Below are 17687 nucleotides of genomic sequence, written 5' to 3'. Positions count from 1 at the left end.
GATCAGCCCACAGTCTCTTTGCTTTGAATAACTATTTTCAAGTATCAGTCACATTTTCCTTAGACCCAATTACCCATGCTGTAATTCTCTAACCCTTTTTCTTGACCTCACTACATCAGTCCCCTCAGTCTATGTAGCTTTCTCATGTCTTGCCCTGATTGTGTCTGGAATCGGGGTCTGAAACCCCAGCTCCTCTGACCTCATAGCTGGGCTCTACTTAAATTACCAATTGGCACATTTGGTAACACAAAAAGGCTTAGTACTTTCCTTTTTTTTTTTTTACACACTATACTCATCTGACATAAGAAACTGATAACCAGGCACTCAAATATACTTCCTAATTACCCCTTGGTAGCCTAGCAAAGTGAATGGAGTAACAAGTTTTTCTTCGTGTTTCTGTCAGTCAGAGGCACTGTTTGGAATTTAAAAAACAAATTCTATAAGGAGCTCCCAATTTTGACATTTTTAAACAGCTCAATATTAACAGAAAAAACTAGTTAATATTTAGTAAAATGAAATTTATTTTTAAAATATTTTTAGGAAGCTGCAGAATGGCTAATGAATGCTCCTTGATAAGCTTGCAGTGTTAATTCTATATATGCTCCCTTCTGTGCTTCTGTTTTTGCAAAGACCTGTTTAAATTAAAAAAAAGAAAGTTTTAAAACAGTAGGACTTATACTGTTGATAAAGTTTTTCGTTTTTAGTTATAAACGTTGCTGTAGTAGCAAAGAATAAGTACCAGTTTATAAAGCCTTCCACATTTCATAATATTGTTCAGATTTCAAACAGTAAGCATACTACACGCACAGAAAAACAGTATGACAGCTAAAGCAATACTAATAAACACCAGAAGTGTTCGAGTATGGCTTTCAGAAAAAATTAAGAAAACCTGACATTGTACCTCCTGCTGGATCAAAATGAAAACCTTTAGGTTCCAGAGAAATCTGGAGGATGAGCGCCAGCAAACTAGTTTCTCACTCACTTCAAAGAATGGTTTCTAACCCTCCTGTGTACGGTGTCACCACTGGTGGTTTTTTACCGTTAGTAACCTTTATAACTGCTTTGCAGTATGCATAAAATAATGTGAGGACAGAACCCAGGCCCACAAATACGTGCCTGTTCTGAGCATTAAAAAGGTGAAAATTAATTATACAGTGGTTTTCCCTTCCCTAACTGAAAAAAAATCACCTCATCTCTCAACATACACAGAGACATCTGTGAAAGCTCACAGCATTGAGAGGTACGCCACCCACAGTGATGATGCAGCTAAGCCCTGGCGTTGCACAGGCGCTCCCTCCCTGCTTCCAGACACCTGAACAGGAATGCAATGGAACTGAAGGACAGGAAGCCCTCCAGCGCACTGCTGGTGGCCTGACCACCTCAGGTGCCAGTACTGCAAACAAGGGGGCTGCTGCCCCGCTGTCTGAACTTCCTGGACTCCAGCTACAGCTCCCCGACCCCATCCCGTCTGTTCCTGTTGTCCAGATGGAAGAAATATGGGGGCTCTAATCAGTCTGGTTCAAGACCACGAATCTGTTACCGTTAAATATGACCCACTTCAAAATCCTTCCCAGCTCAATCACTACACTACAGTGTGAAAAAAGTCCCTTTACCTTAATTAAATGCAGTCCCTTGGCAGCCTGCTCTTTGGCCTCTTGAGCTGACTGGCCATCTGGATGGAGGAGGTGATAGAGCTGGACCAAGCTGGCGGCATCATCAACTCTACAAAGCGAGAGGGTTTACTGGTAAAAACGGTTACCGTTTTCTTTTGCGTCACAGTCCTACAAGTGTCCCAAACTTTACATTTCAAACTTTCCTTCGGCCAGGAAAAAAAAAAAAGTAAAGCCTTTGGTTTCATATTTTGGGCACTTTCAGGAATTTAGGCTTCATACCAACTCTGAGATGGGTAGGGCAGGAGTCAATACAGGAGTGCCCAACTTATGAAAGTGAATATATTTAAATGTGGCTGTATCCTTTTTGGAAATGGAGCATCATTTTTCATGGAAACAGCATTCCTAATGTTTCGTAGCTGGTTCCCAGGCCAGCCCACATCACCTGCGGATAAGAATGTAATCCAACTTGGAGATGGGACTGCACCCCGTGTAAGCCAGAGGCTGGTAGGCATGGGGCTACTCAAAGCCACTTGCCTTTAGGGACGTTAGCAGGGATATCTGCTAACGAATTTTCACTGAGACTCTGAATTAGTGGCTAAGTGCCTCTACAAGAGGCATCCTAGAAGTCCAAGGAAAGAATCCCAGGCTATCTGTCTATTCAGAAGAACCCACTAGTTAAAAATTAGCATCTTAGGGAAGCAAATTTGAAATTATGCACACCAGACAGGAGGAAAATCTACTTTAGTTGCACACAACTATCTATGATGAAGCCCGAACAAGAGTTCAATTCTTACGGTTTGTACTTAACCTTTTTAAAAACCTATAAACAATTTTTATCAACATTAAAACCTAGCTTTCCCCAAACTACAGAATCACTATCCTCTCACATAGTCAACACCTTCCTACCATTTGCTACCTCAAAGCTGAAAAGGCATATAAAAATGACCCTTCTAGAGTCGGGGGATGGTGGGAGCAGGGTAAAAAATTTCTCAAGCCATGGTGACCTTAGAGAAATGCTCTTGGCTCATCCCAAGGCCTGTCCCCCTTAAAGGCCATCTGGTAGAGCTGAGTAATCAAAACTTCCCTGGGCAAAATTTTTTAAAATATATTCATTAAAAATCTATTGTGTTTTTTATAATCTACCAGTCCATTATTGCACATTATCTAATGTAGAACAAAAGACAACAGTAATTCCCTTCAGCGCACAGGCATATGAACCCATAAAGAGCTTAACTAGGTTTCCATATATGAGTCATGCTTAGGGCATTACATTCACACTAGAGCACAACGCCTGTGTCTCACAAAACAATTTAGCTCACCCGTATTTGAAATTAAGAGTAAATTTACACGTTCAAAAAAGATTTTAAAAGAATCTCAATTCAAAACTAACAGTGGGGCTCGAGTATGAAATAAATGTGCAGAATCCCAGTTCTGGTCTGGGTTCCATTCACTGAGGACATGCGCCCTCTACTGTTTACCTTGTGGTTTGCAGCAAACTGTCCTGTTGAAATCCTCACAGGAAGTGTTACTTCTGCAGAGCAGGAAGGCTAAGTACTCACAATTCCCTCCCGGCATGCAGATGAACTGCTCCAGATGTAAAGCTCATGTGTGATGACGATTACTGTAATATCACTTACCAGTACACCTCAGTAAAGAACTTTAACTTTCAAAGAAATACAGTTCTGTGTTCTAACTGCTTACAAAAAATGTTTCATTTTTTAATACTTAAAATAATTTCATAATATTCACATTTGAGAAGCTTTATAAGAAAATTCATTCACAGGAGATGTCACTGCTAATGCACCTAAAGGCATGTCATGTTCGAGCATCCCCACACCCAGCAGCAGCCCCTGCTTACGGGGGAATTTCTGCTCTCCAAACTCGATTACACCACGCATGCTGGTGAGGAGGGCTGGCCTGGGAATCATCTACCGTTACGAAAGATGTTTCAATGAAAATTATGCTGTTTCCATATGGGCTGTATTTTGTAGATAATACAGAACCTTCTAGTTCCAAATGCCTCACCACTATGTGAGTGGTTCGGATTACATGGACGATACTGAGTCAAAACTCTTACAGTTAAAGCGGCAATAATCACTAAACCCTCTTAGTGACTTTCTTACTACACTCGTGACTGGTTTCTATTCCTTGTCCTTTTGGCCTTTAACTCAACCAATAGAAAGATACTCAAAACCAGTTTTCTCTTCAGTTTCATCACAAGTGGTGAGGGAGACTTATTTCAGCTAGAAGGCTAGGTGTACACCAGTTGCATGCTAGAATACAACAGACATTCTTTGTTTCACCCAACTTTGAAAAAAAAACTTTTTCAATGCTTTAAAAATCTTACAAAAACAACGAGGATCAAAAGCAAGAGCATTTTCATAAATTGAATGATGACTTTTACTGAAAAGCCCTAGAAATAGTCCTACCGGAAAACAAGCACCCATCAGGGCTCACGTCTACTTTTTCACATCTATTTAGTCCCCTGTGAGTATGTGGAAAGTTCACTGTTAGCCAGAAGTACCGGTGAGGCCAGGGGTAAGTCAATATCCAGGGTACGCAGTACAGGTCCAAAGCCACTTACTCTTTAAGAGAATCTAGCCCTGTTTATACAGTACAAAAGCAAAGACTGAGAAAACTGGGTTATGCTGGAAGAACAATCCCATAATTAAACTGAGGGAAGTGAAAGCTATTTATCACTGGACAGCACACTGCTATCACTGAAAAAGTAACAGCTTAAGTACAGGTATACGGTAATAGTAATATGAATTTCTTTTACTTACTAAGATCATACTTACAAATCTCTCTGAATCTGGTCAATCAGTAAACCATCAATCTTCTTCTTATTTACAAAATACCAAGCCATTCCACCGAAGTGTCTTGTTGAACGTAGAAGGTCATACTTTCCATATTTATCTATATCTTCATAGGTCTGATGATGAAACTATCCACACAAAATGCAGTTTTTAAGAAGTAGGAAAATAAGCAGAAGTGAGCAGCATGACTGGATATACATTTACCAGCGTGCAAGCTGCCCAAGGAATTATCAGTAAAACCAGGCCTACTTACACCTGCCTCTGTAATCACGAACCAACAGCTATGGTTTAGACCAACCCTCCACCGCGGAAGTGTGTGGAGCCTGGGACAGGTCTGCCAAACACTTAGAGCCACATCAATTACCGTTCAGCAGCCGCACACTATTTAGGAAGCACCTATTATATACGTGTACGGACACTGGAAATAATGGACCACCATTTCTTGGTCACTAGGGGAAAAAAGAAATCAAGAATATTCCTTCCCTCTTCCCCTTCCCCTATTCCGTCAGCCACCCTGTTCCATCTTGTTAACTCATGTTCCTCCAGTTCTTCTTCCAGATCGATCTTCCTAAATGAGGACTCTGACGAGGGCATTCCTGTGTTCAGAAGGCTTTCAAAGGCTGCTGACTGAAGTCCACATTCCTCAGCCTGGCACCTGAGGTCTCCTGTGACATGGCCCCATCCACCTTCCTAGCTTAATCTGACCCGCTCCCCCACATACACACTGCACTCACAAGCAGATCAGATAACTGGCCATTTCTCAAGTACACTTTCTCTTTTCCTGCCTACTGTTCGTATTTTCCCCTCTACCTGAAGACCTCTCCTCACCCACCTCCACCTGCCACAATGTTCCCCACCCTTCTAGAACCCTCCTCAGGAACCCTATGAAGCCTTTCCTGAGAGCACACTGTAACCTTCTCCTAGCACCTAACATCTCAGACCTATGGTGATAATTATCTGTATCCTTACCCAGCACCCTTCCCCACAATCATTTCTGGACTGCAGGCTTCGACAGGATTCGTGCCATCACCTCCACAAGAACGCCTTACACATGGAAGGTACTACGTGACTATTACATTGAATTGTGAGACACATACACTGCGTTCTGGCAAATTTTAGAAAATAACTTTCCTGTGTAATAGATTGAAAAAAGAACAGTCTCTGCCATCAAGTTTGGGTCCTAACTCTACCACTCACTAGCTGTATAGCTTTCAACAAGTCACTTGGGGAAGGCACAGCTGGGTGGCAGAGGGCATGCTAGCGTGCACCAGGTCCTGGGTTCAATCCCCAGTACCTCCATTAGAATGAATGAATGAATAAACCTAATTACCTCCCCTCCCCTCCCCCAAAAAACCCAAAAAACGAGTTACTTAACCGTCCAAGCTTATGTCCTTTCATCCTTGAGTCAAGGGTGGTCATGAGGATGAGAATACCCACCTGGTGTACATCAGGTTCTCAACAAGTGTTCAGGTATTTCCCTTCCCTCCCCTCTGTACCAGAACTTACAACCTTACTCATTGTGCTAGATTTAAGCATCTTACTCACAGCCATACTTAAGCCCATACTTCAGAAACTGCAAAATATACTCACTTTGATATATTCAGCAGAATCTGGCTCAAACTGGGCAACGCAGAGATCGAGGACATCAGCATGCCGGTCCTGGCTGTACATGGTCTAAACCCACACAGCAGAGGCAGAATTAGATGAGAACAGGAAAGGGCAACACCCGTCCTGACGCCACAACAGGCCTGCCCGTCGGCACAAGGGCTGCATCTGTGCCCACTGGGAGGGACGCACAGACAACACGGGCTTTGTCACACCTTCATTCAAATCCCAGCTGAGAATTATGAGACAGAAAACCCTACTTATCATTCAAAATGTCTATCTGTGTTTATCAAAGCAAAAGGCCCAGCAGCACCAGAGCCAACTGGTTCAACAGAGAGACCATCACTAACCAGGGTCACCTTACCTGAAGATTTTCGTCCTTGAAAATTACTGGAGTTAAAACTCTACGACCTTCTTTTGGGAAATAAATTTGAATCATCCGGTCCCGTTCCTCCCAAGAGGCTTTGCGTAGTGTGCCACTTGGTTCTCTGACAACAATAAAACGCTCCTGAAAGAGAAAACATAACCGAGGATGAGCCTGTGAGAACTTATGTTCAGTTCCACTGTCCCCCTAAGCACCACTATAAGAACAATTTGCAATCAACAATACAAAATGCAACCAGGAAGTATAAAATGCGATCATGTGTATGATTTCAATGATAATTTTAAACCTCAAAGACTTGGCAAGACTTGATATTTCCTTCACAAATCACCGCTGTGCCACTGACAATCAGTAATCTTTTAGTATGAAAGGTTTTTCAGTATGAAATGAAAGTATTTACTAAGGGCAAACTACAGTCCTCAAGTGGGTTCAATATATAAAATGATTCCACTAAAATAAGTTGATTCTGAGATTCATCTAAATCCACTTCAGAGGAAAGACGTGCTGTAAAGCCTTTTTGAATTGTTCCACTACCCCATCATCCGGAAGTCTCACCTAGGAGGACGTCACTACTTTATGATCTGCGTTTAAAGTCCCAGGATAAAAGGAACAAACCCAAGACTGTGGAGTCTTTAATTCCACACGTCTACGCTTCCTCATACTGGCAGGAGACGAATGTGTTGGAGAAACCACTGGCCCACCTGCCTCTGGTCTCTCTAGACTTCCAGCTGCCAAGTCCCAGGTCACACGGTCACTTCCTCCACTAAATTCCACCCAGTCTCTACCACTCAACTGGCAATTTATCATGTGCAAGATTCTTAACACCTCTCAGATATTGTCACTATTGTTACAGAACTGAAAAATGTCAGGACCTGTGGATTATAGTTCTTTGCAACACCCAGAATGACTTTGCCAGAGCTTTGCACGTGGCAGATGAATGATACACATCTGATTAACGTTTAAACTAACAGATGGTACTGACTCTCAGCTCTTCAGAGGTATAAGAGTCTCTGAGTGTATTTTGAGGATAATATAATTAAAACTTTCATCAAGCACTGCAAAGAGGAAAAAAAAATAGCAGATGGCAAAGTAACACAATTGTTCCTCAAAAGGAGTTTGGTAATCTGAATTCCAAGTTCCTCTCCTGCTGTCAGGTTACAGAATGCGCCCACAGCCAGCCTCCACAGCACTGCAAACACACATGAAAGTACCTCAAAGCAAAAATTCTAAAGGTTCATTATGTCAGATAAACAGGTGGCCGAGGTACAGACACAGACGTTGTTCAAAGCAGGTCTTCTAACCAGAATCGAGCAGGATAAAAAGGTAAGGATGGGTTGGCCCTTTCCCCAACCCTATTACTATGCAATATTCTACTGAGTTCTGTGGGCTGAATTGTAAATTCCTCTTTTTACTCTTTACTTGAAAAGGCTCAAACACAAAAGTCATATGTAAGTATGACAGTGTACCTTCGGCACTGGCAACCAAGGGAAGGGGAGCTAGAGAATTAAAAAGAAAACAGATGAAGTGGTGCTGTCCGAAAACCTTCTGGGGAAATCGTCGCTCTTCCTGCAAATTCTGCAAAGTGAAAATCCTTTGGGAAGTCTGAGATTTGGGAGCATCATCAAGAATTTACGGGAAAGAAACGCTCCATCTTCTCCAAAAGCTTCAGCTAAGGAAGTCAGTCTAACTTGGGCAGAAAGAATCTCCCTTTTCCCACTGCCTTGGAGATTTTTGCCTATTGGTGGTTTGGGGGTGGCCTTCTGTCTTGTTCTGTCTCAGCACACCCGTCTCTTTCTCTGCAGTCAGTCTGGAACATACTGTGTCCATAATCCACAGGGAAATGGAGACGTGCCGATGGGGTGCTGGTCTGCATTTTCCTCTCTTACTCTGCGCCTGCCAGGTCTCCCCGTGAATCACAGAAATTCGGGTTTTTCCAAGCAGCTGGGTCACATGATGTTGACCTTTGTCCCTCAGGCCTATCTCCACACAGTATTTCAAATAAAGATCATTTTGCGATGAAATGTGTACTTACCCGGTGTGGTGTGCTGTATGATATATCAGTAAACACATATTTGGCTGTTTCTGTTCCTTCCAAAATCTTATCTTCAGCTAACACATCATTTATCGGGGCTCGCTCTTCCAGAACTGGTGGCATTTTTAATAGGACTTTAGCTGCCTCAACTGCCTTTCTTGTAGCCTATTGAAACACAATATTTCTTAGGGAAAGTCACAAGGTTAAAGACCAAAAGGATCACCTGACAAAAGCAGATATTGATCCAAAATGCTAAGGACTGCAAAGAGAAGAAGCTAGAGCCATGAATCAGTGGGTGAAAAGCCAGACTTGGGCTCCTGGGCCCTGGCCTTTCCCTCTGCGGTGTGTGGCGTGGCTGAGGGCACCAGCTACAGGGTCAACCCTTCTCAAAACAGCACAGGGATGCTCTGAGACAGAGCAAGACATCAGAAGCTGCCTGAAACAGACTAAAGGATTTCACTAATTGGGGGCTTACTACGTGCCAGATATTGTTCAAATACTTTAAGGCATTTGGCTCATTTCATGCCCACAACTACCTTATGAACTAAGTGCTACTGTTACCTCATTTTCTGAGAAGGGAAATAGAGGCACACAAATGTTAAGTAAACTGCTAAGCTGCAGCACGGGGATCTGAACCTCGGGCAACTTAACTCCAAAGCCCACACCCTCAACCCCTGAGCACACCGAGCACATAACTCCATGCCCTACTGTTGACAGCGATCACCTCCGAGGGGCAAAAGGGGGATTTTCACTCTTCATGTGATACACTAGTAGGTATTTGAATTTTTTTGCTTTACTAATTATTTCTGATTATAAGAGCAGTAATACTTCACATATTCATACACCAAAGCATTTCCCACTCAATAACCATGACTCCAGGAGGACACTTGCCTGGAGTAGGATACTGTTCAGAAGGATCTCATAATCTCACCAAAGCCTCGGCCTCAAAGCAGCTACCACAAACGTTTTTCCAGAAGGAGGCTGGAGCAGGCAGGACAAAGGAAGGATGCTCAGGCTGGTTCTGGAGCAGAGGCAGCTCTGCCTGATACCCAGACCTGACCCACATGTCTAGTCTGCCTAATTCTGGCCACACTCCCTACTCCTCTCTGCCTGCCTGCTCGCATTTCTTCCCTCAGTTCTGTGCCTGGGACTCCCTGTCATCAGTGCCTGTGGAAGAGCAGCTACAGCATCTGGAGGGGCCCTGGCAATCTTGTTTAATCCTTTAAAGACAGGGTATTTTACCAATATTCCTCATTCATGTACCTCTTCCAGCTGTGCTTGGGTCATCAGCTTATAAGTTGGTGGCTTCAGTTCTTGTATGGCTGGCTTAAAAATCTTCTGCAAATCCAAGCCTGTCATCTTGATGAGTATGCTTTGGACTTCCTCATCCATAAATGTAGGTTTCTTGGTCTCTGAGCTACCAGATTCTGTTAAGATGGATTTTAGTAAATAACATAGCAAAAGTGACAAGCCAACAAGACCTCCAAATGGAAAAGTAAGTCAGCAATAAAAATGACCAACACAATACCTCAGTATGCATAATGGTAAGACCTACAAAGATCCATTCATTTAAAATTTACTGAGCATCCACTATGATAAAAAATGGACTGCCAAAAAGGCACTCAAAGTCTAGAGGAGGAAGTAATAGGAAAAAGGTAGTTAGTGCACTATTAATAACAATAATGGATGCTACCATTTACAGAGTTGTCTCCTATATGCCAGGTATCACATACATTTGCAGGAATGCTTACAACAACCCACAAAACAGGTAATGATATCCCAATTTTGTAAATGAGGATACCAGAACCTGCCTAAAGGCAACTAGGTATTAAATGATAGAGCCAGGATTTAAACTGAAGTTTATCTGATTCTAGAGCCTAGGTCAACTCCAATCTACCACCATGCTCCTCAGAGTAAGGGCTACGTACATGAGACGTACAGGGAGTTATATGATTACAGAGGAAGAAAGTAAACATAGCCTGGAACAGAGAAAGGCCTGTTAGGGTCAAAGAAGTCTTTCCAGGGGCCAGAAAAGGGGAGAAAAGGGAAGGAAATCCTAGGCTGAGGGGTTCCAGCTAAGAAAGAGAACTGAGTCACTGGACATGATACTTAAGAGGCCACGTGGTGTCATGGAAGAAACTTGGACAAGAGAGGAGACCCAGATCTCAACTCTGCCTTATGCAGTTTGTCTATCCCTTTGCCCAACCCTCCATTTCCATTAGGAATAAAAAAGCCATTCCTTTCCTACCACCTTTTCCCCTGCTAATCCTGTAAATGCTGGTGTCCCTCAGGATTCTGAACTTCCTTTCTCCCTTCTCACATTCTCGATGGATGATCTCCTGACCTCCTATAACTAGAATTACTTCTATATGCTGGAGACTCCAGCCAAGACGATCTTCCACCCAACTACCCACTGCACATCTCACATGCACTTCAATATTCCCAAAGCAGAGCCCACGACTTCTCACCTGGCTCACATGTGCTTTCCTACTATCCCTGTCTCAGCACCATCCAACAGGTTACATGGGCCAGAAACCTACCGTCATTCCTGACTTCTCCTTTCCCCTCCACGTCTAGCCAAAAGCAGCAGTAATGACAGCAGTAATGACAACAGCTGATATCTGTGAGATATTTACTATGTGCCAGTACTTACTAAGTACTTTATATGCTTAGCACATTTAATCCTCGTAACAACCCCATACATACTATGATTATCCCCATTTTACAAAAGGGGACACTGACACAAAACATCCTGCCTGTTACACCTCATAAATCAGTCTTGAATCCTCCACTTCCCACTGCCACTACCCTAGTCAAGGCCATCATATCTCCTTCTGTAGCCCCCTACCCTATTTCCCTGCCTCCATTCTGACCATTCTCCACAGAACAACGGATTCATTTCTTAAAAATGTAATCTAAACAACAGAAAAGATGAATAAGACAAAGAGTTGGTGTTTTGAAAAGATAAACAAATCTGACAAACCTTCAGCTAGATCAGGGAAAAAGAGACAGGACCCAAACCAACCAAATTATAAATGAAAAAGACATTACAACTGATACTACAGAATTACAAAGGATCATAAGAGGCAACTTTAACAATATGGCAACAAATTGGACAACCTAGAAGATATGGAAAAATTCTTAGAAACATACAATTTACCAAGACTAAATCAGGAAGAAATAGAAAATCAAAACAGACCTATTACTGGTAAGAAGATAGAATCAGTAATTTAAAAATTTCCTAATAAAGAAAAGCCCAGGACCAGATGGCTTCATGGGTGAATTTTACCAAGCATTTAAAGAATTCATACCAATCCTTCTCAAACTCTTCCAAAACATCAAAGAAGAGGGAACACTCCCAAACTCATTTTACAAGGCCACCATTATCCCGATACCAAAGCGAGAAAAGGATACTAAGAGAAAACTACAGGCCAATGTCCCTGATGAATACAGAGGCAAAAATTCTCAATAAAATACTAGCAAACTAACTTACCAGAAAATTAAAAAGATCATTCACCATAATCAAATGGGATTTATTCTTGGGATGCAAATGGGATTTATTCTTGGGTTCAACATACTCAAATCAATCAATGTGGTACATCATATTAATAGATGAGAAAAAAGTCATACGATTACTTCAATAGATGCAGAAAAAGCCTATGACAAAGTTCAACATCCATCCATGTTTAAACCTTCTAAAATAAGGTACAAAAAGAACATACCTCAACATAATAAAGGCCATATATGACAAATCCACAGCTAGCAACATACTCAATGGTGAAAAGTTGAAAGCCTTTCTTCTAAGATCAGGAACAAGATAGGGCTGCCCACTCTCACCACTCCTATTCAACACAGTACTGGAAGTTCTAGCCAGCGCACTTGGGCAAGAAAAAGAAATAAAAGGCATCAGAATTGAAAAGGAAGGAGTAAAACGTCTCTATCTGCAGATGATATGATTTTATATACAGAAAATTCTAAAGACACCATCAATAAACTATTAGCTCTAATCAACAAATTCACTAAAGTTGCAGGATACAAAATTAACACAAAAACCAGTACCATTTCTATACACTAACAACAAATTATCTAAAAAAGAAATAAAGCATCAAAAACAATAAAATATTTAGTAATAAGTTTAACCAAGGAGAGGAAAGACTGCTATACTGAAAACCACAAGACCTTGAAAGAAATCAAAGACACAAACAGATGGAAAGGTATTCAGTGTTCACAGATTAGAAAAATTAACATTGTTAAAATGTCCATACTACCCAAGGCCATCTATAGATTCAATGAACCCCTATCAAGATTCCAATGGCATTTTTTACAGAATTAGAAAAAACAATCCTAAAATTTGTATGGAACCACGAAAGACCCTGAATAGCCAAAGCAATCCTGAGAAAGAACAAAACAGGAGGCATCACATTTCCCGATTTCAAGCTATATAATCAAAATAGCATGGTGCTGGCATAAAAACAGACACATAGATCAACGGAATAGAGAGTGCAGAAACAAACTCACGCATACACAGCCAACTAATACTTGACAAGGGAGCCAAGATACTCAATACAGAAAAGACGGTCTCTTCAATAAATGGTGCTGAGAAAATTGGATATTCACATATAACAGAATGAAACTAGACCCCTATCTTACGCCATTCACTAAAATTAACTCGAAATGGATTAAAGACTTAAATGCAAGACCAGAAACCATAAAACTCCTAGAAGAAAACATAGGAAAAAAGCTTCTTGACATTGGTCTTGGCAATGATTTGTTTGTATATGACACCTAAAGCACAAGCAACAAAACTAAAAATAAACAAGTGGGACCACATCAAACTAAAAAGCTGCTGCACAGCAAAAGAAATAACCAACAAAATGAAAGATAACCTAGAGAATGCAGAAAAAAATATTTGCAAACCATGTATCTGATAAGGGGTTAATATCCAAAATATATAAAGAACTTATACAATTCAACAGCAAAAAAACAAATACTCCAATTAAAAAATGGGCAAAGGACCTGAATAGACATTTCTCCAAACAAGATGCACAAAAAGCCAACAGGTATATGAAAAGATGTTCAACATCACTAGATATTAAGGAAATGTAAATTAAAGCCACAACGAGATATCACCTCACACATCATCATCAAACGATGTTAGAATGGCCATCACCAAAAAGACAAGAGATAGCAAATGCCAGTGTGGATGTGGAGAAAAGGGAATCCTTGTGCACTGTTGGTGGGAATGTAAACTGGTACAGTCACTATGGAAGACAGTATAGAGGTTCCTCAAAACAAAAACAAACAAACAAACAAAACTACCATATAATCCAGCAATCTGACTTCTGGGAATTTATTTGAAGGAAATGAAAACACTAAATTGAAGAGATATTTGCACTACCACATTAAGAGCCGTATTATTTACAATAGCCAAGACATGGAAACAATCTAAGTATTGATTAATGAATAAAAGGATAAAGATGTGAGATTATATATATATATGTAAAATATAGTAAATGATAAATAATTTTTTGACAGTTTAAAGACAGCTTAAAAACATATGAAAGGTGGTTCTGTTAGAGTAGACACTCTTAATATCATCCTGTCTTCACAGTAACTGAGAGAGAAAATCTAATTATTATTGGTGAGAGGTATTCCAAAGATCACTTACTAGTGAAAAATCACAGCTGTCAGAGAAGTTTAAAATTTACTTAACATATAAAATAATACACACACACGGAATATTTTTCAGCCACAAAAAAAGGAGAAAATCCTGCCATTTGTGACAACATGAATGGACTTTGAGGGTATGCTAAGATAAATAAGTCAGGCAGAGAAAGACAAAAACTGTATGATCTCATTTATATGTGGAATCTAAAACAACAACAACAAAAACTCATAGAAAAAGAGACCAGGTAACACCAGGGTGGAGGGAAGGGGAGGTTCTGATAATTGGATGAAGGTGGTCAAATGGTACAACTTTCAGTTATACAATAAATAAGTACTAGGGATGTAATGTACACTATGACTACAGTTAACACTGCTGTATGGTATATATGGAAGTTGTTAAGAGAGTAAACCCTAAGAGTTCTCATTACAAGGGAGTTTTTTTTTTCTTTTTTTGTATTTCTATGAGAGGACGGATGCTAACTAAATGTACTGTGGTAATGATTTTATTATATATGTAAATCAAACCATGCTGTACACCTTAAACTTACACACTGCTGCAAGTCAATTACATCTCAATAAAACTGGAAAAAAAATTTAAAAAATTTAATCAAGATCACTCCCATGTTTAAAAAAGCTAAAGTGATCTGCTTACTTTGCTGTGTCCCCACTAGACTATGTGCTCTCCCAGTACAACCTTGTCTTGTATTGGTCTCTGGCATCCAGGGTCCCTTATAGTGCCTGGCAAACAATACGTGCTTAGCACTACTCTTTCTTCAGACAGTCTCACCCATTCCCGCAGCTTCAGTTACCATTTTCACCCCAGTGTTTCTCAGTTTATATGTACCTACATATCAGAAATGTACTCAAATTTAATGTGCCCAAAACAGACGTTTAATTCTGCTTCCACTCCCATCTCCTTACCTCATCCAGTCCTGCCTTTTCTCCCCCACTTCTCCTCCTCTCCCTCCCCTCGGAAAAAAAAATGTTCTATAATTAATCTTCTCTGTCTTGTTTTCTCCCTAGCATGGTTAACTAGGTCTCAGCTTTGGTCATATTTTCAAGAAACTGTGCCCTGCCCTTCCAACCTAGTTTGAGCGCCACTCCTCTGAGTCGCCCTATCACAGTCCAGGTCATACTGCGCTGCCACTCCCCAGTGGGCTACGAGTTCCTTCAGGGCAAAACCCGCGTCAGTCAGTCCGCCGTATTCCCTAAACCTAGCTCGGTGCTTGCCAAAGGGAGCCCAGGCACTACTAATTAAGTGAGGGAACGAATGAACAAACGCGGGGGACGACAGAGCCTGCGGGTACAGGAGAGAGCCGCCTGGGCCTAAAGGTGCGCTGCGGGAAGAGCCGGGGCCCCCCACGCGTGTCTCGCCAGGCTGAAGCAGGCTCCAGGTCTCCCAGGAAAACGCCCCAGCGGACGACCCACGGGTCACTTACCGGCCTCGGAGCCGAGCCCACGGCATGGCGTTCCCGCCCCGCAGGCCCCGGGCAGAGGCTGGAGCAGAGCGATGGGCTGGGGCCGAGCTCGGGCGCGGGAACAGAACCGGCCCGCGCCCGGAGAACCTCTCCGGAGGCCCCACAACGACGCAAACGCCCTGAGGGTCGCCATAATTATCCGGACCACTGACGCCGGAAGCAGCTGACAGCGGTTCCGGGTCTCGCGCCGTTCGTATGGCATTCTGGGAAATGTAGTCTGGATGAGGGAGGAGGGAGCCGGAAGCGATGTAGCTTAATGTTTATAAAACAGTAACATATAAAATCTATAAAATAATGTTATTGTTAATCTAGAAAACAAAACAAGTGTATAGATTGTTTCTTATAAACCGATTTTTCACAAGTAGAAGGTGTTTATGTTCTCCTTTTTCAGGGACCTTTCCTTCGTTTCCATGGCTCTAAATAACAAATTTCCATTTCCTGCCCAAACCTTTCCTCCCAGCCCCAGGTTTAAATCCAACTGCCTATTCGACTTCTCCATTCAGACTTCTCACAGGACCCCTCCACGCCTGTCCACTCCTCCCCACCCCAAATACCACCTGATAACAAGTCCTGATTACCACCACCACCATCATCCTGCATCAACTTATACACCTTTTTCTGTCTCAGAACGATCTTACTTTCTTTCACAGACTTTTTCTCAGTTTGTGATTATTCTGCTCAATTATCTGCTTGCTTTTGTCATGCCATGAAGACAATGACTTTATATATTGTATAACACCTAGCCCAATAATATATTGATGTACACAGCAAACATTTGTTGAATAAATGACTAAATGAATGATTAAAGGATCCTGTTATTTTCTTCCCAGCTGTCCAGGATGTGCAGGTTTTATCCTCCCCTAGACTAGGTTGGTGCCTGTGTTAAGAACTTATCTCTGGCTAAAGAAGGGTGTTAAGTAAATGACTGTTTGAATTAGTCAGACAGGTAGACTCATCTTCTAACCTCACCTCACCCGCTGCCCATTAAGAGCTCCATTTATGAACTCATTCTCTATCCGGGCAGGGAAGGAGAGTCCTCGTCTTGGTACTGCACTCAGGCATGACTGTTACCCAGTGCTTCCTAACACTTCCTCTTACATCTACATGATAAAAGGTGTCAGGGAGTGGTAGTGGAAGGCATGCAAGTGTCTCCCAGTTATGCCTTTCCTGTGAGAATACACCACCTATTTTCCCAGCGGATAGGCATCTGTGGCTGTGTATTTCCCATTAACATCCCCCTGGATAAAACTGATTGGACTGTGAGTGGACATAACGCAGCAGAAATTAATCCACTGGCTGCTGTGTTAGTTCCCTGTAGCTGCTGTAACAAGTTATGGCAAATCTGTTTGCTTAAAACAACAGAAATTTATTCTATCACAGTTCTGGATGCCAGTAATCTAAATCAGTATCACTGGGCTGAAGTCAAAGTATCAGCAAAGCTGTGCTCCCTTCAGGGGCCCTAGGGGAGAATCTGTTCCCTGTCTCTTCCAGATTCTTGTGACTGCAAACATTCCTTGGCTTATGGCTGCATCACTCCAATCTCTGCTTCATATCACCTTCTCTTCTGTCTGTGCCCAGTCTCCCTTTGCCTTACTCTATAAGATTATATATAGGATTGCATTTCAGAACAGAGCAAGATAGTCTCTCCATCTTAAAATCCTTAATCACTTCTGCAAAAAGCCGATTTCCCTAAAACATTCACAGGTTCCAGGGATTAGCAAGTAAATATCTTTTCAGGAAGGAGGGAGGACATTTTTTCCGCCTACCCCAGCTGTCCAGGCACCAGATTTTATCTCAATGTTTCAAACTAAGAAACACAAACTATAGTTGATGGTAGAAGCTTGAAGTGAATAACTGTTTAGAGTTAGGTTTGAAGCAACCTCTTCCAGCAATATGCTCACTGATGAGTGAGCAGAGAAAGCCAGGAAAATGGAGCTGGAGCTGAGATGGCAGACTAGGAGGTTTGAGAAAGAGAGACATGGAGGAAGGGGCTGTCTTCCTCCAGAGATGCTCCCACTTTCCTTCCATTAATCTGCTTTACTTGGGCTATACTAAATTTTACTGATGGCGTGACTAAGATTTCTGGTTCCAGCT

At 41.8% G+C, this 17687-nt stretch overlaps 1 protein-coding gene across 1 annotated transcript; it reads right to left on the bottom strand.

The window, feature by feature from the left end:
* Positions 1–503: 503 nt before the first annotated feature.
* On the bottom strand, positions 504–15758 carry MRPS22 (mitochondrial ribosomal protein S22). Its single transcript, XM_006218013.4, has 8 exons — positions 15555–15758; positions 9712–9875; positions 8449–8613; positions 6399–6542; positions 6020–6103; positions 4412–4557; positions 1614–1722; positions 504–632 (listed from the first exon to the last, which is right to left on the bottom strand). Exons 1-8 carry the CDS (start codon positions 15724–15726, stop codon positions 537–539), a joined length of 1080 nt encoding a protein of 359 aa, XP_006218075.1. The 5' UTR covers positions 15727–15758; the 3' UTR covers positions 504–536.
* Positions 15759–17687: the final 1929 nt, after the last annotated feature.

This window comes from Vicugna pacos, chromosome 1, assembly GCF_048564905.1.
Source record: "Vicugna pacos chromosome 1, VicPac4, whole genome shotgun sequence".
NCBI classification, from domain to species: Eukaryota; Metazoa; Chordata; class Mammalia; order Artiodactyla; family Camelidae; genus Vicugna; species Vicugna pacos.
The sequence above is the reverse complement of the archived record's forward strand: the minus strand, read 5'-3'. Positions and strand labels throughout refer to the sequence as shown.